The following is a 26,556-nucleotide window of genomic DNA, read 5'->3' on the forward strand; positions in this document are numbered from 1 at the left end:
ATTATTTTTAATCTCTCATGAATATATGATTCTGATTCTGCGGTCAGAATTTGAACCCTTGCCCTCAGCCAATAACGTAGCACCAGCCGGCGTGTCCGTAACGTTTCACAAGAACAAAAACACGTCATTCGCACCCCAATTCCATGCACCTAGACCGCATGTAACTGTACATAGCTCAGATGTCCTCAATGTTACCGATCTCAAGTCATGGGACCATTCTACCCCAGCTCATGGTCACACTTGAGTAAAGATCTCGGCCGTTGATCATTTCCACTCCAACCGAGCGGATCGGATTTCTAGAAACCCGACAAATAAGTATCCCTGCTTTTTTGGCTGTCAAATGACATTTAGAATACGTCGGCTAGGCCGGGCAACTGCGTGCTTATTTGAATGATAAATGCCAAGCTACCTGTTTGAAGGTTTGTAGAAGTAATCTTGCACGAACTCGGAGGGGCGCCAGTAGGCGTGTGTTACTGCAACTGGGTGAGGGGGGTGGCGGAGGGGTGTTGGGCTGGAGAAGTATCGTCTCGAGTATTCTTATCAGGATAATACCTTGTAGCTGTAACTATGTAGCTCTTAGCCAAGAAAGAGCAATAAGAATAGATAGGGTGGGACTCTACTGCATTTACTGACCATGAGTCATAGCCATCGATATAATACTGGTAAAATGTTATCCATAAGACCAAAACTCTACCTATCAGATCTATGTCCTGGTTTCTGTCGAAAATATGTGTACGGCCAACTCTAACGTGCAGGCTGGAGACGGTATGTCTAACCAGTTGGTGAGCTCCAAATCGACCCATGCACTTAATACATCATAGGCTCAAATAACCAAGATCAAAAGCCATTCAACAGCCACCTTTGATCTGATAGGTCAACATTTCCCAGACCTGACACCCATTCCCGAGTCTTGTACTAGGCACATTGAACCCTTGTACGTATGTAACCAGGAGGGGCTTTTTTTTTGCCCCCCTCCCCACCTGAACATACACCCTCAACTTTGAACCAAGAAACAAACAACAAACCGAAACTGCCGAAAAGGTTGGATAAGGGTACCTAAGAAGAAAGTAGCAGATCTTCCCGAGCTGGCTGCGTACCTAGACTCCGGGACGAGCCTACAAGTTAAGTTATAGATAGATTAAATGCAAAGCTAACGTCGATCATTGTGTCCTCAACCCAATTTGATATCAGACACAAATCAAAGATGCTGGTCAGAAACCACGCGCCATCAATAACGTGGTTTATTAGATGTAGTAGATGAGCTGACCAAAGTTGGAAGGGGCTTCATGTTTTGGTGATGTAACCAGTTTGCGTCAATTCACTTCGCCAGCTGGGGAAAGCTCCCCATTGGTGGTACTGTGGAGGGGTTCGTGATGGTATTTCTTCCAAACAGGAACTGCTGGAGACTTGGAAGAGCGACTGCATGGTTACTACGTGGTAGGGTATGCAATGTAGCAATGGAATGGGGGTGATCATGAGACGTCAGAGGATCAGGGTATAGGTACATAAGTTGGATGTATCGAGGCGGGGTAGCTGTCTTGGTATATATGTAAACGAACATGGTTTCACTCATTCGAAAGGAAATAAATGCAAAAAGTCAGAAATTAGATCCACAGAGATTCTGTGGAAATTCATGGTCAACCCTTAATCGAAAACGAGCAAAGGGGAAAGAATGATATCTCTACTCATTGCCCTGTTAGCCCTAACCAGGCTCGCGGCCAGCAGAGCCGTGTTTGCGCATTACATGGTATGTATACCTCTAAACATTCGAAGCAAATCTCTCTCCATCTAACGACTTTGTAGGTAGGCACAATGACCTCCACCGAGGCATCCCAAGACATATCCGATGCCATCGCCGCTGGTTTCGACGGCTTCGCACTCAATACGCACACCATCAGCGCCACGGACACCTGGAACGCGGACGCAATCACTTACCTCCTCGACGCCGCCTCGGGCACAAGCTTCAAAATGTTTCTGTCTTTCGACATGTCCTGGGGCCTCGACGTTAACAGCCTCGGCTCATTCCTGACACAATTCACTAATCACTCACAATACTACACTACCTCCGACGGACGTCCATGGGTCAGTACATACAGTGGCGGTGCGTCGACTACCAACGACGAATGGGATTCGTCATTCATTCAACCCCTTGTGTCGCAGGGAGTGACGCCTTATTTTGTGCCGAATTTCGATGATTGGTCTGGTTACCCTACGGGATTCTTCGATGCGTTCCCTGTGGTGGATGGTGCGTTTAGTTGGGAGAGCGCGTGGCCTGGTCCGGGGACCGCGGCCGCGAATGTGAGTGATACTGTGGATGAGAGTTTGATTGAGCAGGCACATGGCGTTGGAAAGGTTTATATGATGCGTGCGTTCCTCCCTTTTTTTTTCACGGCGGGTTCGTTGGCTGATAGAGGATGAGGGAAGCACTGTCGACATTCCAATTCAAATACACCAGCTCAGACCAACAGTGGTACCGCATCGGCGAAATCAATCTACCAGAACGCATGGCTCAAATCCTGGCCCTTCAACCGGACTTTGTGGAAGTCATAACCTGGAACGACGCTGGCGAATCACATTATGTCGGAAATTTTTGGCCTGAGCAGATCGCCGGCACGAACGAGGGGAATTATGCGAATGGGTATGATCATACGGGTTGGCAGCAGGTTATCAAACCGTTTATTACAGCCTACAAAAACGGGGCGACGGAGGTAGGGCAGATGGAGAGCCAGAGTGGGGGGCCGGAGGGGGCGGTTTGGTATAGGACGCTTTTGACGAGTGCGAGTTGCGCGAGTACGATTACGAATTATCAGCAGGCGAAGGATGCGGTTAATTTCGCTGTTATTTTACCTGCGTCGGACACCCCGTATACAATCGAAGTGTATAGCAATCATAACTTGATTCGCTCGTTTTCGGGTGTGCAAGGACTCAATTATGAGTCTGTGCCAGGTTTGCAAGCGGGCGGAGGACAGTATATTCGCGTCCTGGATGGTGGAGGGAATGTGGTGGCTGTAGCGAATGGGACGAAGGATGTGTTGAGTGAGAGCGCGGATGCGTCGGTATGTAATTGGAATTATGAGGTTGTAGGGTTGTCATAAACATACCCTAATGGAGGGCGGTTAATTGGGAAATTTTTTGATTGTTACTGTTTTGGAGTAGGATCTGTCAATTGTCTATCTCAATAGGCTTGAACGTCTTAGGATTTATGTAGATATATCTACTACGAGTAATTTCGATGTTGATTATGACTATAGATTCGAACTATTGAGTTGCTAAAGAAATGAAAAACGTGAAATATCAAATCTCATTTAAGCGTACAAGATGCAAATGCAGACGTAATCAAACTCATAAGAAATATAAACGAACTTGAAATTCTAGAGACTGTACAAGTTTCGGAGGTAACAGATTTTTGATCGTATAAGATCGTCAAAATGGGCTTCTGAACAGAAGTTGTAATGACATACAAGACAACATACCTGTCATGTTCAGAAGTGAAAAATAGATATTAGACAATAGCGTAATCAGTCGCTACCTCTAAAAAGAGGAATGAAAAAGAAACAAAACAAAGAACATATGCAACATTTTATAGAACAGAGAACGAAATAAGCTCTAGATCAGAGCCAAGATGGCGACAGCACCAGCAAGGACACCGGCCTTACCAACCTTGACGGCTGAGGCGGCACCAGTGAAGAGAGGGGTGGCAGGTGTGGTGGTCGAGGAGCCAGGGGTGTAGGCAGGCTTAGAGGAGGGAGATGGCTTGAAGGATGAAGGAGCGGGACCAGTGGATGTGATTCCAGCGGGGGGAGGGACAATAGTAGTACCTTCCAGAGACACGGAAGTTGGAACTGGAACCGGAACCAGGGTGGTGGATTCACCGCCGGGGACGGGGACAAGAGTGGTAGATTCACCAACGGGAACTGGGACCACGCTGGTCGTCTCTTCCCCAGGGGGGACAATGGTGGTTCCGGCGGGAACGATGGGGACAGTTGCCGTGCTTGGCACAACCACTGCAGGAGGAGTAGAGGTCGTTACTGCAGTAACAACGATGGTGCTTGTTCCAGTGACGGGGATGGAGAAGGTGGAAGTTCCGCTTGTGGTAGGGACGTAAGTCACAGGGCAAGTGGTTGTGGTGTAGGTGATTGTGACAGCAACTGGAGTAGGGGTTGCTGTAGCTACTGTTGGAGCCACCGAAGTGTGAGGCTGGCAAACATCCTTGGTGCAAGTAACAGTCTGGGTAACAACGATGCTGCTAGTGCCAGTGGTAACTGAAGTTACGGTGCTAGATCCAGAAGTGAAAATAGTAGTACCAACTATATCAAGGTTAGCAAATATATGATGCACTCACGGCGAGGTAACATACCAGGGCAGGTGGTAGTAGTATAGGTCAGAGTCTTGGTAACCACGGACTCTGGGGCGGATGAAGTGCCGATGGCGCCGGCAGAAGAGAACGCTGGGATGGGGCTGACTGTAATGGTTGAAACAGGAATGCTCGTTTCAGCAGGAACGCTGGTGACGGCAGGCACAGTAGTTTCTGCCGGAACAGTGGTTCCAGCGGGCACGGTGGTCGCGCCAGGTACAGAGGTCTCACCGGGCACCGTAGTCTCGCCAGGGACAGTGGTATCAGGCACAACAGTTGTAGGGACAACAGTCGTAGGAGCGACGGAGGTGGGAACAACAGTAGTAGGGATAACAGTGGGCACACCAGTCGTATGTGGCTGGCACACCTCCTTGGTGCAGGTCACTGTCTGGGTAATAGTGATGCTGCTAGTGCCAGTGGTCACGGAAGTAATGGTGCTAGAGCCTGAAGTGATCGTGGTCGTTCCAACAGGGCAGGTAGTGGTGATAAAGGTGATGGTCTTGGTGGTGATAGACTCGGAAGCGGGTCCAGAAGGAGTGACGGTGATAGGTGCCACGGTGGTAGGTGCCACAGAGGTTGGTCCGACAGCGGTAGGTCCAGCGGAGCTAGGCACAGGTGTCACTGTTTCGCTCACGACGGGAACGGTGCCAGATCCAGGAGCAGACTCTGAAGAAGGAACCGAAGTCGGCCCAACTGAAGTGGGAGCTGGGGTACCAGTGACTGGAACAGTGGTCTCACCGGGGGCAGTGGAAGAAGTAGTGTGTGGTTGGCAAACCTCCTTTGTGCAAGTGACGGTCTGGGTGACAGTGATGCTGCTGGTTCCAGTGGTGAGAGAAGTGATCGTGCTAGAGCCTGAAGTGATTGTGGTGGTTCCAACAGGGCAGGTCGTGGTGATGAAGGTGATGGTCTTAGTTGTCACGGGCTCTGTTGCAGGGCCAGAAGGAGCAATAGTGGTAGGTCCGACTGAGCTAGGGCTTGGAGTTCCAGATCCAGTTACGACAGGAACAGTAGGGCTGACGCTGGTAGCACCAACGCCAGTAGGACCAACACTGGTGGGAGTAACGGTGTGTGGTTGGCAGACCTCCTTAGTGCAGGTCACAGTGGCAGTCACAACAATCTAACCTGTCAGTCCTGCGCTGCTTCATTAGGTTGGCATTCTTGAACTTACAGTGCTGGTTCCAGTCGTCACGGAGGTAATAGTGCTGCTGCCAGAAGTGACAGTGGTGGTTCCAACTATCTCCAAATTAGTAAATATACATTTGGCCACAGGAAAATTGCATACCTGGGCAGGTGGTGGTCGTGTAAGTGATAGTCTTGGTGGTTATTACTTCTGAAACAGTTGTAGGTGCAGCAGAGCTGATAACAGGGACTGAGGAAGATCCACCGGGCACACTGCTGGAGCCGCTAGGGACCACTGGAACCGAGGAAGAAACTCCGGGGACTGCAGGAGTGCTAGAAAGACCAGGTACTCCTGGAGTGCTGGTCCCGATAGAAGCCGTAGTGGGGGAAACATCGGTAGGTATGGAAGAGACACCGGGTATGACAGGAGTGCTGGAGACGACGGGTACAACTGGAGAACTGGATACGACAGGCACAACCACAGAGCTGGATACGGCGGGTACAACCACAGAGCTGGAGACTACGGGTACAACTGGCGAGCTGGAGATGACAGGTATGACAGGAGTGCCGGAGATGACGGGTATAACAGGAATGCTGGAGATGACAGGCACGACTGGAGAGCTGGAAGAGACGCCGCCGGTAACGATGGTAGTTCCAGAGACGGAAGTGATGGCCACACTAGGAAGAGTAACGCTAGCAGATGGGATAGTGTGAGGGGCGCAGGAACCCGTGGTGCAAGTCACAGTGTCTGTGACGACAATAGTGCTGGTTCCAGTGGTGAGCGAGGTGATGGTGCTGGAGCCGGATGTAATAGTAGTCGTGCCAACTAGAGTATGTCAGAGACAGAAAACCCATAAGCCTCGGTATTAGAACTTACCAGGACAGGTGGTGGTGGTATAGGTACGAGTAACAGTAGAAAAGATCTCAGACCAGACAGTAGTAACTGGAGTGACGGTAGTAGTGTGTGGACGGCAGACTTCCTTTGAGCATGTAATGATGTCTGTCACGATAACGGTGACGGTTCCAGTAGTGAGTGCAGTGATGGTGCTGGTACCAGAAGTAAATGTAGTTGTTCCGACTGAAATTACATGTTAGTGTTTTCTCTCGATACAACCGAGGAAATTACTTACCGGGGCAAGTTGTGGTAGTGTAGGTTGAGGTCTTGGTAGTAACACCACCGGTTGGAACAGCAGGAACAGAAGCAGCGATTGTTGTGGGAATCCATGGCTGAGAGCTGAGACCAGCGGGCGAAGGAGATTCAGCTGGGGGAGTGACAGGAACGACAGTGTTGCTCTCTCCCGGAACAGTGGTGAGGGAGTTGGGCGGGCTCCAGCCTTCAGTGGATGGCTGCCAGGCCTCAGAGCTGTGCCATTGGGAGTGAGGTTGTACACTTAGGCTTGGGCTTTGAGGTTGAGGGGCGGAAACAGTAGTCTTGTCATCATCGCATGGCGTGGTTTGTGGTTTGCGGGCAAGGGCAGTGCTCGCCAGGAGCACGAAGATCGCAGACACCTTCATTATGATTAAGTTGAGTTGTGTAGTCTTCCAACTCTTCCGAGAAGTGGTTCTTCACGGGATTATAACGACAGACAAGCCTTGGGGCAAGCGAGTGATCGGCAGATATCAACAGCTGCGTAGTTCGAGGGGAAAGTAACGAAGGTCTTCCTCGAAACGCCTACTCTGTAGTTGAAGAACCCAACCAGGAAATGCGAAACAAGAAGAGAATATATAAGCTTGATGAAAGCAGAAATCAGAGACAGTAGCACAAGAAGAAAAGAGAGAATAACAGGATGAGAGAAAAGCGAGTGGGGATGAAGAAGAGGGAGTGGGCGCATAAACGTAATATAAGAGCAGAAGCCGGGATGGACGAGAGGATTGCATTGCATCTGCATGGCCGTAGGCTGGACTGTGGGGAGTGTAGCTTGACTTCATCATGGATATAGCTCTGATCCATGTAATTTATGGCGCCAATGGAGTCCTGGTCGGCGTTCTGATTAGCGAGCAGTCGAGAATCGACGATCAGCGGAGTGGCGCTAACACTTTCGTCTAGGAGACTAAAATAGGGCATGTCGTACGGCTAGTACAAGGCCATCGAGGGCATCTATTCCTGTACGGAGTATGATGAAGAATCGAAATGTTTGCTCGATCTGGCTTGGGGATGATGCTGTTGGACGAGGGTGCATCCTATGAATAGCACCTCGCGCATAAAACAAGCCAATCAGAGCGCCGTCTTGGGGTGTACACCGTACTTGGCAGGAGCGTCCCTAGCGGCGCCTGCCACATGCGACCGCGCTTGCCTCTTTGGGACTTGACGGTGGGGCTTGCCCTGGTCGCGACTTCCTTTTTTGGAAGCAAACAAATATCGAGCTTTCTTTTCCCGGCCCGACTGTGTGCCTTCCCCCATACTCGTAGTACACTACTCATCGACCCTCTGTCTCTACCTGAGACTGTCGTATACTCGGTTAAGTTATTCCTTCCTGACGATTTGATGATTTGTTTCATCGCTGAACCCCACAGTCACGCACCCTGCACGGACATTGGCCGGTTGAGTGCCATCGCGAAACAAGCTCTGGATACTCCATGTCCCTACCAACATCCAGATCGCCCCGATGACCCTCACAGGAACGTGGTTGTCATTCGATGGTCATGTCTCACCGATGGGTCTACAATCAAGCATCGTTAATTTATTCGGACTCCCTGTAGATGCATGTCTGAGATGACCAGCACGGTAACGTAAGGATGTTGGTTGGCAGCTACACTCGTCATCTATGACTGCCAAAGGTCATCTTCGGGATGTTGCACGGTAGATACCACGTCACTACAGTAATACATCACAGACGGCAACTTGTACGAATAACACCCGGCATCTCTGCTGACCAACTGCTAACGGAGTATATTGGTACCTTACACGATAACCATAAACCCGATCCCTCCGTTACTTTGGATCATGGCTGTGCAACGCCCTCCCATGTCATACAGTCATACGACATAGTTGCCTAGTCTCGTTTCAGGATTCGACTACTACGACATGTTCTTGAGAACGATGAGCTTGAATCGAAACAAAACAAACTACAGCCTGAAAATGGGAAACCATAAATACATCTCTTGACGCAGACTGGACGAAGCTTGACGCCCAGTGAGCGCCCACCCAAATGCTGAAGAAATCAACTGCTAACGCGGCGTACTATTTTTGACTCATCAGTAACTACGTACTCCGTAACTAACTTAACTAACCATGTACTCCGTAGCTATGTATGGCAGTCAGCGGCTACAGATCAGCAAATCCAATGGAAGCCGACGGATGTACAACGTCTGAAACACAGGGGTATGAAACAGAGTTGGCCAATCGCTAGTCAGACTACAAATTAAGCGCTGGAGCCAAGACCCGCAGCGATGGCTGGTTGTCGTTGCTCCGACGGGCCGAGAACATTATTTCAGCCACGTTATATCTAAACCAACTCTCTAACTACTAGTTACGTGGTATGGTATTGTCCAATTATCTCTTCATCTACGAAGCAACCTTCAGTCCACATTTTGAGTCGTCCTATCAACGGATCCGTCCCAACCCACCAGCCACAACACTCCGACTGTGGCGTCGCACTATGAGTTTGTAACGGCCCGTCTTGGACTATGCGCACTTACATTCTTTAGTGCACACTCTGCTGTGGGGGACAGACAGATAGAGTGGTGACCCTTGTTGTTGGACTAATCTACCAGACTTTTGATGGGAGAGAACATTCGCTTCTCAGACTGGAATATCCAGAGATTTCCAAGTTCACAGAGCAGGGTTACAAAACATCATAACCAAGGCTCACATTTCCCCGAGGCGCCAACTCGACAACTCAACGACCCAACAACCCGACAACCCGACAACCCGACAACCTAACAATGCAAGAAGGAATCAAAAAGACCCACAAAATGTCTCGAAATCCAATCCCTACTATTCCGTGACGGGCAATACAAATCTATTTGGGAGCTGTCGGCTTGACCCGGTTCGGATTGTTTGGTGACCGAAAATGTGCAGATTAAGACATACATAACCGAGATGCTTAACTGTGCCAGTTCCATGGAAGACAATATGGAAGCGATTGTACATGCAGCAATTCCTTGATGTCAATAAAAGCCCGAGTGAGACATCACGCACTACCTAGGTACCTAGATGCTTATTTGTGTATGTATATTTCCAAGGAAGAACGAACACGCAAGTGTAAATGTTGGATTCGTTGCTCGCGGGCTTTGCTTCTACGTGTGCGGAGTACACATGCTATGCGTTTTCATCACATTCAAGGATCAATCCAGCATGTTTGTCTCATTCTTCCACCACGTCCAGCACTGCAAAGCACGAATGCCATTAATCCGGTCGAACAGAAAGTTGGACATGAATAATACACTGGATCCCTCAGCGGGGAAATTTATCCAATATTTCTTCCGTACCTAATAAATGGCAGGGATAGGATAATTCTGGACTTGCCGTGGAATTCGATCGATCACCCAACAAACGTCTGGAATGGATGGTGCGTAGCCCACTAGTACTACGTATGTAACGATATCAAGGTTCGGAAATTAAGATGACCGCGAGGATGACATGTTCTATTTCCTGGGTGGCATGTGTAGAATATTACTAATGGGCATTAAGGAGCGTGGGGTTCATTCAGGGAAGATTTTGGGGGGGGTGTCCCTGGGTCGTGGTGGTGTAAATTTATTTATTCGTTGTCGAAGTCTACTCTGTTTTCTTTTGCTGTTCATGAAATTGCGTTTTTCTATTCTATGATTTATAATTTTCAAGGTTGGGCTTGATGAACCTCGGTAGGCTTAAATGGAGAGGTAGGTATTCGGATTATATATTTGAGTATATATATAGTGTAGTGATATGTCACCATGAAAATAGCCCGGAGCAATCCCTACATGTAACGCCTATGGAACTTTAGAAATATAGATTTTTGTACATGCCCCCCAGTTGACCTGCCGTGTAGATAATAAGAACAAGATCAATTTAACAAGAATCCCTGCTCTCATTGAAGTGGCGATTGCCAACTTTGAAAGTTTGTGAGCAAGGAAGATACGCAATATGATCGTCTCGAGGCTTCTTGCATAAAAACCAACGCTAGGATTTTTGACCGCGTTGATTGCGGAACATGGACTTTATTATGTGTTTGAGGGCATGGAGTTCCCTACCTTGGAACGGAAGGGTCCTTTGGGATATGTCTTTGACTCGTCGACTTTCAAGCAAGTTGGGCTACAGTTATTATACGATTGTCAAACTCTCAAGCCCGGTTGAGCGAGAAAAGGAATATCCCCCCTGTAACTGTCATACAGTAAGAGTCGTCTTCTTGCCTGGATAGTCGACTTCTCGGCCAAAATATATTTCATGATTGATATTATCTGTCAGGACACGGTGACACAATGCATCCGATGTTTATCGACAGGCAAAATGTCTCAGAGTGATGTCAGACTACCCACGGAATATGGCGTTCACAAGTTCTGCAAAAGCTCCTTGATTTTGGCCAATTGCTCGCGTAACCGGAGGGCCGCGTTATGGTTATCCGGCTCTGCAGTGTCATCCTCCTGATCATCATCTTCCAGTCCTTCTATCACGACAGACTTCAGTAAAGACCGGTATCTCGGGTTTTCAAACACACCAGGCGGGTCGTGCTGCCTTTCCGAGAGATTACCACAGGCTGAAATTCTGTATTCTGCGGGCAAGCCCAACGCGTTATCCATAAGTTCGAATTGATGCTCAAATGCTTGTATAATGATCTTCATATACAAGAACCCCTGTGGCAGAGAGAACCCTCCAAGTTGAAGGCCGGGCTCACATCTAACGTTGGCAGCTTCGTGGGGGAATTCTTGAAGAGCAAAGGTTAGACGGGAGAATATAACGTCAAACATGCGTATAAACAACAAATATGTCGTTATAATCATTAATATCGTCGGTTTGTTAAGCGTGTATTTTGCGGGGTGCATGTGCCAGAAATTGGTTGAGCTCACCCTGTCTTTTGTCTTCTCGGATTCTGTTGGTTGCTTGGACGTAGACTTGGTCCAGGTTCTGACAATATCGATAAATTCCGCGGTGCTTCGCAATAGTAGCCCGACCGGGTTTTCATCGAGTTTCGAGTCATTCGGTAGATTGAGGTATGGCATCGATATTCGCCATGGAGGAGGGCAAGATTGGTTTTGTAGAAGCAAATGGCACTCGGTGAGGAAGTGATTCAGTCTCGACAATGCGGATAGTGTATCTTTAGGATATGAAGACTCGAGGCTTGAGACACTCTTATCTTCTCCGGGGCTTTGTTGTGCAGAGTCTCGAGGTGTTGGCGGGTATACCTCAGGGCCAGCTGAAGGGGTGGTGGATTGGTCAAGAAATCCTTGAAGTAGATCGTGGCCGTTTGATTCAAGAGGCGGGCCTAGGAAGGAGAATAGGTCGTCCATCGTGGTAGAGAAGTTGTCTGTCTGTATACCTGATATCATCGGGTCCCAAGATTGGGGCTGCAGATATATTGCAGAGTCTGCCTCAGGTTGTGGCGTGTCTATCTTTGGTGATGTTCTTAGAGCATTCTGCTGGGTTGTTGCACTTGGAGACGTTACTTCGTTCAATGAGTGACGATTGTTAGCTTGAGTCTTTTGTGGCGTATCCAGAGGCATCCATAAATAAGATTGTTCTATATTATTGAACAGAGGTCTCCGTAACGGCCGTCCCATAGGCTTTGCTTTACTTGTCGTACAAGTCGCTCCGGCACGATTGCATCGAAGACATGCGCCATCGTTTTCGCGGCGGCACCGCAATTTCTGATCTCGACAACGATCACAAGCTGATCTCCTGACACTATACATCTCAAATACGGCCGAAACGGATGAAAAGACAGGAACATAGAAGAGATATCGTTGGAGATTGTGCAGTTGTCTGAAGAGATTCGGTGTTGGACTAAGCCAGGCTGGGATGAGTGGGGCCGACTCCGAAGTTCCCTCCTACTGGCCAATCAGGAGAGAGAGAAGTACCCGAATTATAAGCCCTAATTTGTATCGATATGGATGAAAATAGATCAATGAAGAAAGGTATAAAGTGTTTCTACCTGCTAGATATGTGCATAGAAGCAAAAGTTACAAGGCTTATCAGAAAACCACGTTCCTCAAGACTGGTGCACAAACCCGACTCTCACCTCTGCTATTTCCTTCCTTTGTTGACCTCGACATTCGTTTCCTCATTTCTTATTCAAAGATCTTTGTCTCATCTACTTATCAAGAGGATTCATAATGTCCAGTGAACATGATCAGGCTTCTCCTGACAAGGAGCAGGCCACAGCATCTACACACTCGACGGACCAGAATATCATCGGCAACATGGCCGTCGCCAATCAATTATCAACCAAAAAAAGCTACAGATTCTGGGCTATAATTGCAACATTGTCTATCGCTGGCAATCTTGCATCTCTTGAGGCTACGATTGTTTCAACCGCCTTACCAACAATCATTACCGATTTACATGGTGCGAACAAGTATCTATGGGTTGCAAACGCATATTTATTGGCAATGTAGGTTCCATAACTTTGCATATAGCAACATCAGACTGACAATTTTGTTGCGGAATAGGACTGTATTACAGCCCATCTATGGTCAATTGGCAAATGTATTCGGAAGACGATACCCCATGGTAATCGCAACGGCACTCTACACACTCGGAAGCGGAATATGTGGCGGTGCTACCAGCATCGAGATGTTGATCGCAGGTCGAGTGATACAAGGTATAGGAGCCGCTGGGACAACAACCCTGACCGAGATTATTGTTTGCGATATTGCGCCTCTCCGAGAACGAGGTTTCTATCTTGGTATTGTCATGGGCACAAATCTGTTTAGCTCTGGGCTTGGCCCGCTATTTGGAGGATTGATTGTGCAGAAGACCACCTGGAGATGGGTGTTTTATTTGAACCTTCCCATAGGCGGCCTTTCGTTGGCTGCACTGATCTTCTTCCTACAAGTGGAATACGACAAGGAAATGACAATCACCAAAAAGCTAAAGAGGCTGGATCTCACTGGAAGTGTCATATTCGTGGGCTCCGCAATATCCATCTTGATTGCTCTAGCCTGGGCCGGTGCAACTTACTCTTGGTCCTCCGTCCAAGTGATTCTCCCACTTGTTTTGGGTTTTGTTGGCCTAGGATGCTTTCTGGTTTATGAAACATTCGCCGTTGATCCCATCATGCCACTTCGCCTATTCCAGAATCGAACCTCGCTTACAGCGTTTTTCCTCACGTTCCTCCATGCTATTAGCTTCATGATGCCACTTTACTTTCTGCCAATATACTTCCAGTCTGTCCTCGGTGCTGACCCAGAACGTTCGGGAATTGACCTACTGCCTACCATCTTCACAGTCATACCAGGTGGCATAATTGCTGGAGTTCTCCTGCAGCGAGTCGGACGTTACAAGCCAATTCACTTCATTGGATTTGGAGCCATGGCGGTATCATTCGGTCTATTCTCGTTATTGGATGAGAACTCTTCCACTGCAGCATGGGTACTCTTCCAGATGCTCATGGCTATCGGCCTCGGCCTCATCGTGCCTACATTACTTCCAATGGTGCAAGCCGAGTTGACCGACGCAGATACCGGGAGCGTAACCGGAGCATGGACTTTTCTTCGAAGTTTTGGAATGACCTGGGGTGTCACGATTCCATCTACTATTTTCAATTATTGGACTAGCCACTTGTCGACTCGGATTCAGGATCCAAGTGTGGTCTCTTTATTAACTGGTGGACAGGCTTATGAGCATGCCACAAAAGATTTTGTCGATTCCATAGCTGATCCGATCATAAGAGCTCAAGTTATCTCTATTTTTTCAGATAGCTTGAAAAAAATGTGGCAAATAGGTATTGCGTTTGTTGCTCTTGGGTTCTTGGTGGTCTTTATTGAGAAGGAGGTTCCTTTGCGAAATGAACTGGACACAGAGTATGGTATCAAAGAGGAAGATATCAAAAAGGAACCGGAGGTTGCGGTGTAGAAGGAGGACGTGCTGAATCAAATTGTGGGATGTATGATTACCCGGGTATATCTAGAGGGAGGAAATAATACACATCTTATGTGTATTCACACTCGAACCCAACAAATCTTTCAGTAGAGCCACTCACGGTGACGTTATAGATTTACTTCGCTTTCTCTGAAATCCAAGGAGGCAGCAATTGGTAGAATACACCATGTCCTAACGTCGCGCAGATGACCCCAACCTATACGTTAACACATGTTAGTCCATATTTAAATAACATACCAAACCCATAGGCATGGATTTGAAGCTACAGCACTTACCCAGTGTATCCAATGGTACCCAGGAAACCCACTACCAACGTATACACCAAAGCAGCGGGCAGGGTTCATACTAGCACCAGCATATCCCGGTTTCTCATACCCAGACCCCCAGCTCAACAACCCCAGCGCCAGACCTACAAGCCAGGGCGCCAACGCCGGTCCATAGATCCGCTCCTGGCGCGGATTAAGCGCAACACCAAACGCAAGAAAAATTAGAATAAGAGTGCACATAAACTCCAATACCAACGCCTGTCGGACCTCAACTAAATTCGTCTCGACGAGACAGCCGCCAACCGCAAAGTCAGATGATCCGTAGACGTCTTTGAGCACTAGCCCTGCGAGAGCACCGCCGGCTGTTTGCCCAATCAGATACAAGACCATACGTGGGAAAGAGATGAGGCGCGCGAAGAATGTTGCAAGAGTGATGGTGGGATTGATGTGGCCACCACTGACGGGTGCAAAACAGTAGATGAATAGGGTGAGAAAAAACCAATTGGTGATTCCACCGACAAGAGGACCTAAGAAGGAGGCGGTTCCGAAGACGCCAGCCGAACTTGCCGCCGTTGATGCTGATGATGACGACGTCGGTTTGGGTTGGATTGCAATCCAGCCGGTGATGAAAATGAGCAGAAATGAGGCTGTAGTTTTCATCAAACGTCCCAGAATCAACATCAAATTTGCAAGTATGTATAGATATCTCAGGACTACCCACCTACACCCTCTACGATAGCAAACTTCCACAAATTCAAATCAAGAAATCCACGCAAATCCAAGGCTTCGGAAATTCTCATAAACGGTGCCGCGTCCGGCACTGCCTTGAGATAATCCGAATTCTTGGGATCATTGCGATCCAACACCAGCGACTGATTGCCACCAATACGACCGGCAAAGGGCTGCACGGCCGGCAGTGCGCCCGTGATAGGGCTCTCATACCTCCCTGGCAGAGCAATCTTAGTGTCACCCATTTCATTGTCTGGCGGTGGACTGCGTGGTTCCATTTTTTGTTGTCTGTTTCGGCAGTCAACAAAAGATGAGAATAAAACTCATGCAGTTGTCAGTGTATCAGGAAAAGAGAAGGCCATCTATCAGTGGCGGAAAGAATCGGAGAGGATGTCACTGCAACAGCACGAGAAAATTATTTGTAAAAATCTTATAATTGGACTTTAAGTCTCCTATAGTTGATATTTTTGAAGAAAATCAAATTGACTTTTTGAGACGATCAAAATGGAGAATGGTAGTTAAATTATCATGCGCTAGGTAAGACGCTTAACTACGGTGTAACTACGGTAGTTAACTTCGTTGAGTTAGTTACTTTTAAATTAGTTAATAAGTTAGTTACCTTTAATAAGCAGCCTTGGCGGTGTGGCGGTGTAAGCAGATGACTAATGCTTGGTATCAACCCTAACTAACTAACCAGAAAAACGCCCAGTCAAGTGCCATTTTTGTATTGTGACCCCTAATTCATATGCAAGAGATATGTACGGCCGTTATCACTTGTTGTTTGTTCTTGCTATATATGCAGTTGTTTCTTGGCCCTCGGCACTTTGTTGATCAACCTCAATAGAATAACTTTGGATAGGGTTGCCTCCTCAGATCGAGCAATATAGAATTAGTGCATTCGTAACAATCAAAACATTCATTGAGTTTGGGTATTGGTTCTAATGCATTAATAAACCCCTCATTGACATATTCAAAGAAGCAAAATACATCAATAATGAAAAGGGTAGTGGCGCATAAGAGTATGCCATCCACCAGTTCAAAGACTAGCATCAAGCATATTGCTCAATCAGAATCCAGAATATGAAATGAAAATAAAGCGAAGATGTTGCCTTCGGTATCAATAAACTTGGCGATAGAGTACATTCCTCTTCCGAGAGTTTGTTTGTCTCTGCATCAGTAGTTATCAGTCAAATTGCCCTGAAAGAATAACGTGCAGAAATCGCTGTGCAAGAATCAAGTATCAACGTACTGAAATATCCTCCCACCGCCATTTACAATCTTTTCCAACGTTTCATCCATATCTTCAACTGCGAATGAGCTCGTGGCTCCCAACAGCGGTCTCCATTGTTGCTCTTTTATGGTCACATCATCTCCTAACAGAGAGCTCGTAGCCGCTGCACTCATGTCGAAAAATTGATCTTTACGAACCAGGTTAAGACTTCCCCGAAAATTCCCCTTGTTGAAAAAATAGACTCTCTCGATGCCATCGAATTGTTGATCGTAGCCTTCTTCGTGGATGTTCCATTGGAAGACATCTCGATAAAATCGGATTGCGCGTTTGGCGTTTGTCACTGGGAGTTCCATCCAGCATGTTTCGCCGTACTATAGTTCAGAAATGTTTGTAAGTTCTTCCATACTTGTTTGGTGGGCAAGGGTTTAGCCTCGTGGATCTCAGGCTTAGTAGTAAAATTAGGATGTCTAGATCATCGCTCGGACACTGAAGGGGGCCACGTCATCAATTCTGGGGGCATGAGGGGCTTGGTAGGGGTCATTTTCATACACGACTCATTCTGATGGTACTATCTTGGCTGGATTTGAAGTTCTGTTGTTCAATCCTTGTACGGACCGAGTGTTGACGGTTCGGGAGAAATGAGACGGTACTCTGATTAGTGCGTATGTCCAAAGTGTTCCACAGTGTTGACAAATAATCAGATACACTCAATTTGAGCGGATACTTTCCGATGCTTAGAAATTCAGGGTCGTATTATGATAGAATCAAAGATTTAGCCGTGTCTTAGAATCAATATTTGACCAAAATAGTCTGATGCTAGTCTGATACCTAGGTAAAGAGGAGATGTGGAAGGCAAACACATTGCAATAGAAATAGGCACATCTTTAAACCAAACCCACCAGTCTGACACTGGTCTAAAACCTCAGTCTAACCAAGTGATCAACAAGAGTTCAGTATGTTAGTTCCTCGGCATCTATAATTAGTCCCTTCGGCAATATGTATGACTTGCCACGCAGGAACCACGACCCAAAATAGATTCTCATGGTATGGCAGGTTACCGATATCTATTGAACCAACAGTCTCAAAAGCTCAATGCTGGGGAAGTTGAACCGTGCCATGACTCGTTCGGCTTGACACTCTCCAATCGAGATGAAATCTGATATGTGAGGATTTTTGGAACATCGTATCGATCATGCACAATTCTTCCTTGCAAACACTATACGGAGATAGCGAAATGAGATCTAAGATCGGTTTTCTGAAGAAAATTATAAAAATGGGGATGAGTTCGCACGAGTTGCAGCAGTCTGTGAAGAAGATTGGATGGTCAAATGCGCGGACTACGTGGTACCTAGCTATATCGCAAAAGATATATTATGGAGGATCCTAGATAAGATCTGTTTTAGCATGAATTTGGACTTCGATCCAGAATACTTTCAACGCTATTCTAATCTCTTGTAGCACATTTGTCGGGCCAATGTTCTCGGTGGATAAGGACTAGATGTTCTATATTAAGCCACACAAAGAGTCTAATGTTTCTTTAAAGGCAACCAAAATCAGTTGAAATGCTACAATTTGTTGTGTGCTCAAGTGAAAGACTCCAGATGCAATGGAACCTTGGAATGCAACGATTGGGCTAGTTGGGAAGAATGATCGATAAGTTCCCTGAGTCAGTTCAAAGGAGCGTGTTGGGGTATTCCCGACATAGCACTGATGCTAAATCACTTTAATCTTAAAATAGATTCCTGGAAGAAGTTGTACAGTCCCATTTGAGCATCTACCACAGTGATTAAACCCATTCAATACTTGGCATACATATCCCTTCAACTGTACAGAGCTTTGAGATCAACATAGTTCAAGCTTCGTTTCATCTTATATCTCTCACCCCGAGGTCTTTGTGGATAATTTGTTTGCCTTATACGCGACTTTAGACGAACGACGATATACAGGAGCAAGGTTGGAAAGCCTGTCATGAATAGCCTATTCGGAGGGGGGATATTTCCTAAGCTCTAATATACTTGCATATCGAATCTGGTCTTTAGGAATTTAGAGTGACCAGACTTCAAGCTCCACCCCCAGCGCCTACGAGATCCACCATGTATCTTCATGTGTAAAAAAATTAATAATATCAAACTGTCATTTCTATACACAGCATCAACTACTCAAACACGCCCCTCCCTCTCAACCCTCCCCTTATCCAACACAATATAATAATCCGCATCACTTATAGCCTCCAACCGATGCGCAATCGTAATCACCGTACTCTCCTTCATCTCCTCGCGAATGATTTTCTGTATCTCCAGGGACGTCTCATGATCAATCGATGCTGTTGCTTCGTCCAGAATCACAATGGCGCTACGTCTCAATGCCGCTCGCGTCAGGCCAATAAGCTGTCGTTGTCCTTGGCTCAGATTCCTACCTCCGGCTTCGATTTGAAAATCTAATGTCCAGCCGTGGCGTGCACAGATCCGTTGTAGGGCATCGGCGCATTCGTGATCTGAGAATTCATCTGTGGGATCAAGGTTTTTGCGGATGCTGCCGGGAAATAGGATCGGGTCTTGGGCGACGAAGGTGATGCGTGTGCGCAGGGCTTGTTTGTTGACTTTGCTAATGTCGATTTTGTCGATGAGGATTTGCCCCTTGTCTGGTTGGAGGACGCCAAGCAGGCTTAAAGCCAGAGTTGATTTTCCGCTGCCTGTGCGCCCGATTACTGCTGCTGTGGAACCGCCGGGGATGACTGCTGAGATATCAATCAGAGACGGGTCGAGATGAGATGCGTAGCGGATTGTGGCGTTGTCAAAGACAATGTCGCTGCCGAAGCGTGGCCAATAAGCCGGTGGATCTATTTCGCCTTCTGGCTCTGTTTCAACATGACGGAGTTCGTCAATACGTTCCACGGAGACAAAGTCCATCTGAAGTTGGCCGTATTGTCGACATAGAGCATGGGTCGCGTCGACGAAGTTGTTGGCTGTCACAAGGAGGAATGCAACCAGACCGGCCGATGAATTCGTATACAGTGCCAAGGCAGTCAGTAGAAAGGTGGAAATACTTGACAACGCTTCAAAACGGTACGACAACCAGCTCTGAAGGGACCAGTAGAAATGGTCCATTCCTTGGAACTTATCAACAACCTGGATAACGCGGTCTTGGAAACGAACTTCTGCGTGAAAGGCGCGCACGGTGGTCAATCCATGCAATAACTCGCCAAAATTAGAGAGCAATGGACTCAAAGACACCATTTCCAATCTTCGTAGACTTTGCGAAAGAGGCAAAAACCACAAGAATATAGCGACAAAGCTAGCTGTTAAAGCAACAGCAAAGACAAGGAAAGCCGGAGTCATTGAGGCAATCACGACAATAGAAGAAACCCAAATAATTATTTGGAATGCTATTCCTGTAAATTGAAGGCTGATATTACGGTCGACTGTACCGATATCAGATGTTAGACGATTCATCAATCGGCCAACAGGAGTAACGTCGAAGAATCGAAAAGTGGCCTGACTGACGCGCTGCATAACCTCTCTGAACATGGTTTTTCCAGCGCAATACACAATCGTTAGCATGAGTAGTCGTGCTATGAGCATAATCACGGCTCGAACAGCGGCAAATCCAAAGTATACAGCCAACCAAGGACGAACATCTTCTGCTGGAGATGGCATATGATTGCGGTCCAACGGCCAGCTGCGCATACTGACATTGTCATAGCCCATGATGGTCGGCGCATGCTCCATTATTGCCCATTGTGCACTCAGACTTGTTTGCAATTCGGTATAGCGGGGCACAACCATGAATTGACTATATGCTTCACCCCATACCTTGAGGAACCAGGACTGTAGAATAGCCAGAGCGCGGTGAAGCACTATGACGATGACAAGAAGTGTCCACCATTTGAGATTTCCAGCTTTTATATAAGCCCAGTACACGCGAGTCTGCACACCCCAGTCGGCTCGATGTTCTTCTTCGATAAATTTGTCCGCAACGACTGCAGAGACTTCATCTTCGGTCTGCTCACTGCCGGGATGCTGTGTTTCATCCTCGTAGGCGCCACGGATGGAAGAGATATCTTGCTTTCCAACGCTCCGGACCTTGCCTCCAGCAACTTCCACAATCTGATCAGCATGAGATTGCACCAAAGACACACGGTGCGTAACGAGTACAATTGTGCGATCTTGCATCAATGGTCCAAGCAGACATTTGCGCACGATGAATTCGGCTGTATTATGATCCAGTGCAGACAATGGGTCATCCAGAAAAAGAACCCTGGCTGCGCTATACACTGCTCTTGCGAGAGCCACTCGTGCCTTTTGTCCGCCTGACAGTCCGATTCCATTCTCGCCAATGAATGACAAGTCGCCATGTGCAAAGTTGGCTAGATCGGGGACCAAGGCGCAGGCTTCTAGGACACGCTTGTATCTTTGTTCATTGTATGGTGATGAAAACAGGATGTTATCACGGATGCTCATACTCTGCAGCCAAGGTGTTTGGGCACAATATCCTACCATTTCGTTCGGTAAATGAGAAACGCCTTTCAATTCATCAAGTTCGCCGAGTAGAGCTTGCAATAGTGCAGACTTTCCAACACCTACCACGCCACAAACAACAGTCAAGCCTTGCGGGATAGTCAGACTGACATCCGATAATACTGGAATGTGCTTTCCAGGCCAAGCAAACGAACAATCTTCCAACTTGATTGGTGAGACATCAGACACCATCTCCCCAGCCCTTGCCTCCTTGTTCGGCTCTTTCATAAAGTCCTCAATCCTGCCCATTGCAATGGAAGCATTGATAAACATAGTGATCAACGATGGAATCTCTTGCAATCGCTCTTCTAGCATCTGAAAGAGCTGGAGCGCCGGGAAGATGACATCGATGCTCAACGGGTGACCTGCAAGTATCGTGTAGCCGTATAGAGCAACGACGGGGAACACCCCACTGCTAAAGACTTGCACAAACGAGATCGCAATCTGCAATAAGCTCGTAATGATCTGTACATTTAGCTCCTTGTCACGAGCTTCCATGACCTGGCGAAGCCAATGGTTCTGCCATCCGTACCAGCGAAGATGGCGAAGGGCTTCCACAAACTGCGACGAGATTTGTAATCGAGCATCAGTGACGGCTCGGCGAATTCGACCCCATCGCAGAACATAGCGAGTGATGAAGCCATTGATGACTTGAGAAAATATGACTGTGAGTACTCCCAGGAAACACGAAGGGCCGAACAAATTCCAGACAAGAACGACAGCAATCACGAGACCGATGGGCTTATCGATAATTTCATTGATTTCCCAAAACCGCTGTGCTACTTCATACACATCGCCTCGAAGTAGGTTAAAGATTTTACCCATGGATGCGGTTTCTTTGGCCACTTCTTTCTTCCGATCTTTGCTTGTCCATGGAATCAGACCGCATAATTTTCTGCTTTTTTTGCCTTGTTCGCTGTCGCCGTTGCCGTTCGTGTGACCATTCTCTGTGGTGCCATTCTCCGGTTCCTCCTTGCTCGACATTTTCTGGCCAAATGTATTCTTTCGTGACAACGCTTTCTCATAAACCATCATGATCATTTCTCCTCTGCTTCGCTCATAACATCTTCGGCCGTACCAGAGGTTGAGAACTTGCGTTTGCGCAAACAGCAACCGCACGAGGAGCATTATTGCTGCGTAGATCATGGCTACCCTCTTGTCACTTATTTCGTCAGACAGAACTTTCAGGAATTGTTGCAGAAGAAGCGGTGACGAAAAGTCTGTGGTCAATTAGCATTTGGGCCTCTATCGATGAGGAAGTATACTCACTGAAAGCCATCTGTACAAGGGAAATGCAGCTAAGAATGAAAAGGTCTATTCCATTAGCTCGCAGTAAACGTCTCAAAACAGATCCCCGAAGTTGCCGAAAGTTTTCATGGAGCCTTCTATGCTGAAATTCAAATCCAAGAAGCCAAACGTCATCTTCGTTTATTTTCCGTTTTCGTCCAACGGAAATCAAAGGCGACATCCACGAGACGGTGAGAAACTGCCACAATGACAGGTCATCCTCAGGACTGCGTAGGGTATCAGATGGTGTTTCGCCGACTTTGCCAATACCGTCTTTAGGTAAAGAAGGTTCTCGAGCTGGCATTGATAGAATGATGGTTATTGATCCTACCGAAGCTCCGATGACTGACTTGTGTGCAATACGACTCAGAAGATGGTCAATGCTACCGACGCCGGAGATGCTGTATTGTGCTAGAAAGGCCAAAGCATAGAATGCGAGAAACGAAGTAGGGGCCGTTCGTGGTCTTTTGATAGCTAATACAAGAGATGCAAGGCCCTGGTGGCGTCAGTACTGCATAAGATTGACGATAGACATAGTCTAAAGAAAAGCAAAACCTACCCATGCTACTGTAAACATGACATATCCAAAGAAAGGAGTCTTCACAAGCTGCACAATCTCAGCGCCAAGACTGATGAGAGCAAGTACAAGAAGAGCCCAAGCCTGTGACGGCTGTCGGCGCGTCACCGGAAGCTCATCTGGCGTAGTATTCTCTTCTGAAACAAATGGAATGGTCCATTTCGGCCGCCATCTGTACAGATATTGGCTTCCGAGCAGGTACTTGACCGCGATAAGCACGATTACGAGCGCCGGGATAGATGCAATATACGGCAAAGCACATCGTGAGAAGGTTGCATCAGCGGAGTTCTATCAAACAATCAGTTGAAACCTCGACTGATTGAAATTCTATGACTCACCCATAAGGGATAGCAGCTCAATTGTTGATCATCTCGCATGATGACTTCAAGAAGCCTTAAAGATCAATGGGGTGAAACTACAGCAACAAAGCCGAACGCTTAAAGGTCGCCCCAGCAAGTCACCCGAGAAGCTCAAATAGACCTGGCTGGTTTTAAGAAGACATAGATTCTTTGGACAGACATGGATTCAGATGATGACAGAGAGGTCAGGTATATTGGACGTTGAAGAATAATAGACAGATGGCTCCGGCGGGTCGGGCCCGTAATACCGGTATGGATACGACGCGCTAAATTTAGCACGAATTTTGGAGCCGGAGTAGATAGTGGGGGGCATCATTCTTCCTTTTGAAAGCACAACCTAGGACATTTCTTGACATCTTCTGAGTTCCTCGCTCTTGACGCGAATAGCCAATCATGCTGTCGACAGTCTAGTATTATTTTGGGTATGACACTACACTAAGTCCTGAATAGAGATCTACGTGGCATGGAACTCTGTTCCACAGCTAAGATTATCTGGATATAAACCCCTCCTGTTCCCCGCTCTATTTATTCCATACCTTCGACATTCTAGGCTTTTTCTTCATTGACCCTAGTCTCTCGGACACATATTAAACAAGAAAAATGGCAATCAAAGATGATAGCGACATTTCCGAAATCACCGGTGGCTGCTTATGTAGATGTATCCTATACACAATCCACTTCAACAACGACCATCCTTGGCCACCAAAAGTACTTCCCTGCTCCTCCTACAACCGTATACTGACTGACAATCAGATAGTCAGCATCATGCCAATGTACCATGTGTCGAAAATGGACTGCAAGTCTTTTTCCTCAATTCCTAACTCTATCTGCAAAGCAAATCACTCCAGAGCTGTCCACATATGCAGCATACAAAGAATATCGTTCCTCAGAGACCTGTCTACGCGGGTTTTGTGTACAATGCGGAAGTTCGCTGTTGTGGAGGACGGAGCAAAAGCCGGAGGAGATCGATGTATTTCTGGGAACGATTGATGAGAAGTGGCTTGTTGATCGGAAAGCCGACATAGCGACTGCTACTGGGAACGGCAATAGCGAGTCTACGGGAAAGACTCTGGGGACACCTATGCATGCGCAGTATTACTATGAGAATGTCATTGAAGGCGTGACGGACACTGTGCAAGGTGGGAAAAGATATCTCACACATTCGTCGCAATGCGAAGGCTTCTAGTTTTTGAGGTATAAGTATACCTCGGTACTGGTCATGAAGGCTATTAAATATGTCACAGGTGATAGTGGGTTTGAAGTGCCTATATAAGGTACTAATCTATTTACCAGGACTTCCTAAAACACAAACAAAGTTATGTGCCGTCACATCCGTCAATGCATTCTTGACCATATTCCACACATTCAAATCATACGCCTCGCCAATATGGCCCACCGGATCTAGAGGGCAATAATCCTGCACATATACATTCCACACTCCCGCCTCCTCGATCTCCGAAGTGGACGTAGGTGTGACCAGCTCATCATCCTTGGAGATAATAACCGTCACATCATTACCCGGCTGAACAATGGGGGTGCCATCATTCAACTGCGCAACAGCCGCACCACCATCCGCCAAATCATTGCATGCATCGCAACCAAACGTATCAAGCACCTCTTGCACAGAACCATCAACCCCCAAAGCTTGAGCCAATGTAATCAACCCCGCAAAACTAGTGCCGTGCGTTGGCGGCGCAATAGCGACGATCCTTTGCACAAGCTTCGATACGCCGGGCTCGAACTTCGGCACATATAACGACTGGAACGCGCCCTCCGAATGTCCTACAAGATCTATCTTAGCGCTACGCGTATTCGCAGCGACCTCCTTTATGAAATCCGCAATCTCGACGGCGCTTTCCTTGATTGGCAGAAAACCGCCCACGAGCGGGAAATCGGGGTATGCGCCATACGTGGCCCGGTAAACGCAGAAGCCTTCCGTCTTGAGCCAGTCGCCGAGATAGTTTATGTCTTCGTAGTAGGTTGCACCGAGGCCGTGGAGGGTTATGACGGGGTTGTGGACGGAGATGCAGGCGTAGTCGTTTGCCGGGTCGGGGATGAGGGTTGCTGAGACGAGTGTTGCTGCGAAGACGGAGAGAATCGAGGAAGAGAGCATTATGGCGTTTATATATTATATTGCGCGCATGGACAGAGAAAACAATGAAATTGTAATTAATTAATGAAGGTAGTAATTAGGGTAATAGGTATTTTCAAAGAACGAATGAGCGTATCTAGGGGTGTAGATAATGCCCGGCTTGATGGGGTATATAAAGAGCAACAAGAAATCAGACACATGCAAAAAGACCTAGAAGCAATGAAAAGAAAAGAAATGGAAATCAAAACTCCATCAAGCTATGCAAGTGCAAACTGCAAAGAATAGTCCGCTCCATGACCTGAATAAGGCTGGCTGGCTGGGTAGACGTAGGACAAAAAAGAAAAATGAGATCCGTCACGTCGGCGTTCGGCAAGCTAACCAATATTATGGGAGCATACATGCTAACTAAAAGCCTAACAACCAATCCGTCAGCTTAGAGTTCACTAAGGCCTTGGAAGGCAAGCCTTAGCTCCCAATAGTTCGGACCTGGGCTTACGGATTATCGTCCGCAGTTTACTCTTCGTCACTGTTTTTAGGTCATGGGAATCAGAAAGATCGATCGAGTGTGGATAGAAGCAGGTCCGAGCCCTGTCACTTCAATATTTGGGATGGTCCGAAGCGATTACGTATACGTGCATGGATTTTGCCCAGAATGTGATGGTATGGAAATCCGGCGCTGTCATCTAGGTTTCCTAAATTATCGACGCCCGGGTCGCGGGTCTCGAAGAACAGAGACTAATTCCTCTGTTTGTTTGTTCGCTTCGCCGGATTGTGTTCTGGTGCATGCCAATTAACTACGGTGATGTTTAATCGTTCGGTGACAATCGGGGTCCCTGAGCCTGAGCCGAAGTATTCACGAGCTCTTCAACTTGATGGATTGCCCCAGTTTCTGTGCGACGTGCTTTGGGCCTCTCACATTGTCACAATCACAGTTACATCGCTTTATGAAACTGACTGAACTCTTCCAGCTATATGGGGAAGGATGTTTGGAGGGTTGGTATGATCTCTG

The 26,556-nt window shown here is 47.3% G+C and overlaps 9 protein-coding genes across 9 annotated transcripts; 3 read left to right on the forward strand and 6 right to left on the reverse strand.

Moving 5' to 3' along the window:
- Positions 1-1,744: 1,744 nt before the first annotated feature.
- On the forward strand, positions 1,745-3,095 carry EYB26_006702 (uncharacterized protein; the record flags this gene model as incomplete). Its single annotated transcript, XM_054265978.1, has 3 exons — positions 1,745-1,747; positions 1,804-2,365; positions 2,425-3,095. 3 exons carry the CDS (start codon positions 1,745-1,747, stop codon positions 3,093-3,095), a joined length of 1,236 nt encoding a protein of 411 aa, XP_054121953.1.
- Positions 3,096-3,606: 511 nt separating this feature from the next.
- On the reverse strand, positions 3,607-6,988 carry EYB26_006703 (uncharacterized protein; the record flags this gene model as incomplete). Its single annotated transcript, XM_054265979.1, has 6 exons — positions 3,607-4,307; positions 4,358-5,471; positions 5,523-5,587; positions 5,637-6,299; positions 6,351-6,551; positions 6,604-6,988. 6 exons carry the CDS (start codon positions 6,986-6,988, stop codon positions 3,607-3,609), a joined length of 3,129 nt encoding a protein of 1,042 aa, XP_054121954.1.
- Positions 6,989-10,942: 3,954 nt separating this feature from the next.
- EYB26_006704 (uncharacterized protein) lies at positions 10,943-11,899 on the reverse strand (the record flags this gene model as incomplete). The annotated part of the gene is made up of 1 exon (XM_054265980.1): positions 10,943-11,899. One exon carries the CDS (start codon positions 11,897-11,899, stop codon positions 10,943-10,945), a length of 957 nt encoding a protein of 318 aa, XP_054121955.1.
- Positions 11,900-12,721: 822 nt separating this feature from the next.
- Positions 12,722-14,462, forward strand: EYB26_006705 (uncharacterized protein; the record flags this gene model as incomplete). The annotated part of the gene is made up of 2 exons (XM_054265981.1): positions 12,722-12,999; positions 13,058-14,462. The coding sequence occupies 2 exons, from the start codon at positions 12,722-12,724 to the stop codon at positions 14,460-14,462; spliced, it is 1,683 nt and encodes a 560-aa protein (XP_054121956.1).
- A 142-nt stretch (positions 14,463-14,604) lies between these two features.
- Positions 14,605-15,762, reverse strand: EYB26_006706 (uncharacterized protein; the record flags this gene model as incomplete). Its single annotated transcript, XM_054265982.1, has 3 exons — positions 14,605-14,685; positions 14,765-15,402; positions 15,477-15,762. The coding sequence occupies 3 exons, from the start codon at positions 15,760-15,762 to the stop codon at positions 14,605-14,607; spliced, it is 1,005 nt and encodes a 334-aa protein (XP_054121957.1).
- Positions 15,763-16,546: 784 nt separating this feature from the next.
- Positions 16,547-17,068, reverse strand: EYB26_006707 (uncharacterized protein; the record flags this gene model as incomplete). The annotated part of the gene is made up of 2 exons (XM_054265983.1): positions 16,547-16,652; positions 16,734-17,068. 2 exons carry the CDS (start codon positions 17,066-17,068, stop codon positions 16,547-16,549), a joined length of 441 nt encoding a protein of 146 aa, XP_054121958.1.
- Positions 17,069-18,874: 1,806 nt separating this feature from the next.
- On the reverse strand, positions 18,875-23,473 carry EYB26_006708 (uncharacterized protein; the record flags this gene model as incomplete). The annotated part of the gene is made up of 4 exons (XM_054265984.1): positions 18,875-22,452; positions 22,502-23,015; positions 23,079-23,384; positions 23,435-23,473. 4 exons carry the CDS (start codon positions 23,471-23,473, stop codon positions 18,875-18,877), a joined length of 4,437 nt encoding a protein of 1,478 aa, XP_054121959.1.
- Positions 23,474-24,055: 582 nt separating this feature from the next.
- Positions 24,056-24,641, forward strand: EYB26_006709 (uncharacterized protein; the record flags this gene model as incomplete). Its single annotated transcript, XM_054265985.1, has 2 exons — positions 24,056-24,163; positions 24,213-24,641. The coding sequence occupies 2 exons, from the start codon at positions 24,056-24,058 to the stop codon at positions 24,639-24,641; spliced, it is 537 nt and encodes a 178-aa protein (XP_054121960.1).
- A 96-nt stretch (positions 24,642-24,737) lies between these two features.
- Positions 24,738-25,568, reverse strand: EYB26_006710 (uncharacterized protein; the record flags this gene model as incomplete). The annotated part of the gene is made up of 1 exon (XM_054265986.1): positions 24,738-25,568. The coding sequence occupies one exon, from the start codon at positions 25,566-25,568 to the stop codon at positions 24,738-24,740; it is 831 nt and encodes a 276-aa protein (XP_054121961.1).
- Positions 25,569-26,556: the final 988 nt, after the last annotated feature.

The sequence above is a fragment of the Talaromyces marneffei genome, chromosome 5 (assembly GCF_009556855.1).
Source record: "Talaromyces marneffei chromosome 5, complete sequence".
Taxonomy (NCBI): domain Eukaryota; kingdom Fungi; phylum Ascomycota; class Eurotiomycetes; order Eurotiales; family Trichocomaceae; genus Talaromyces; species Talaromyces marneffei.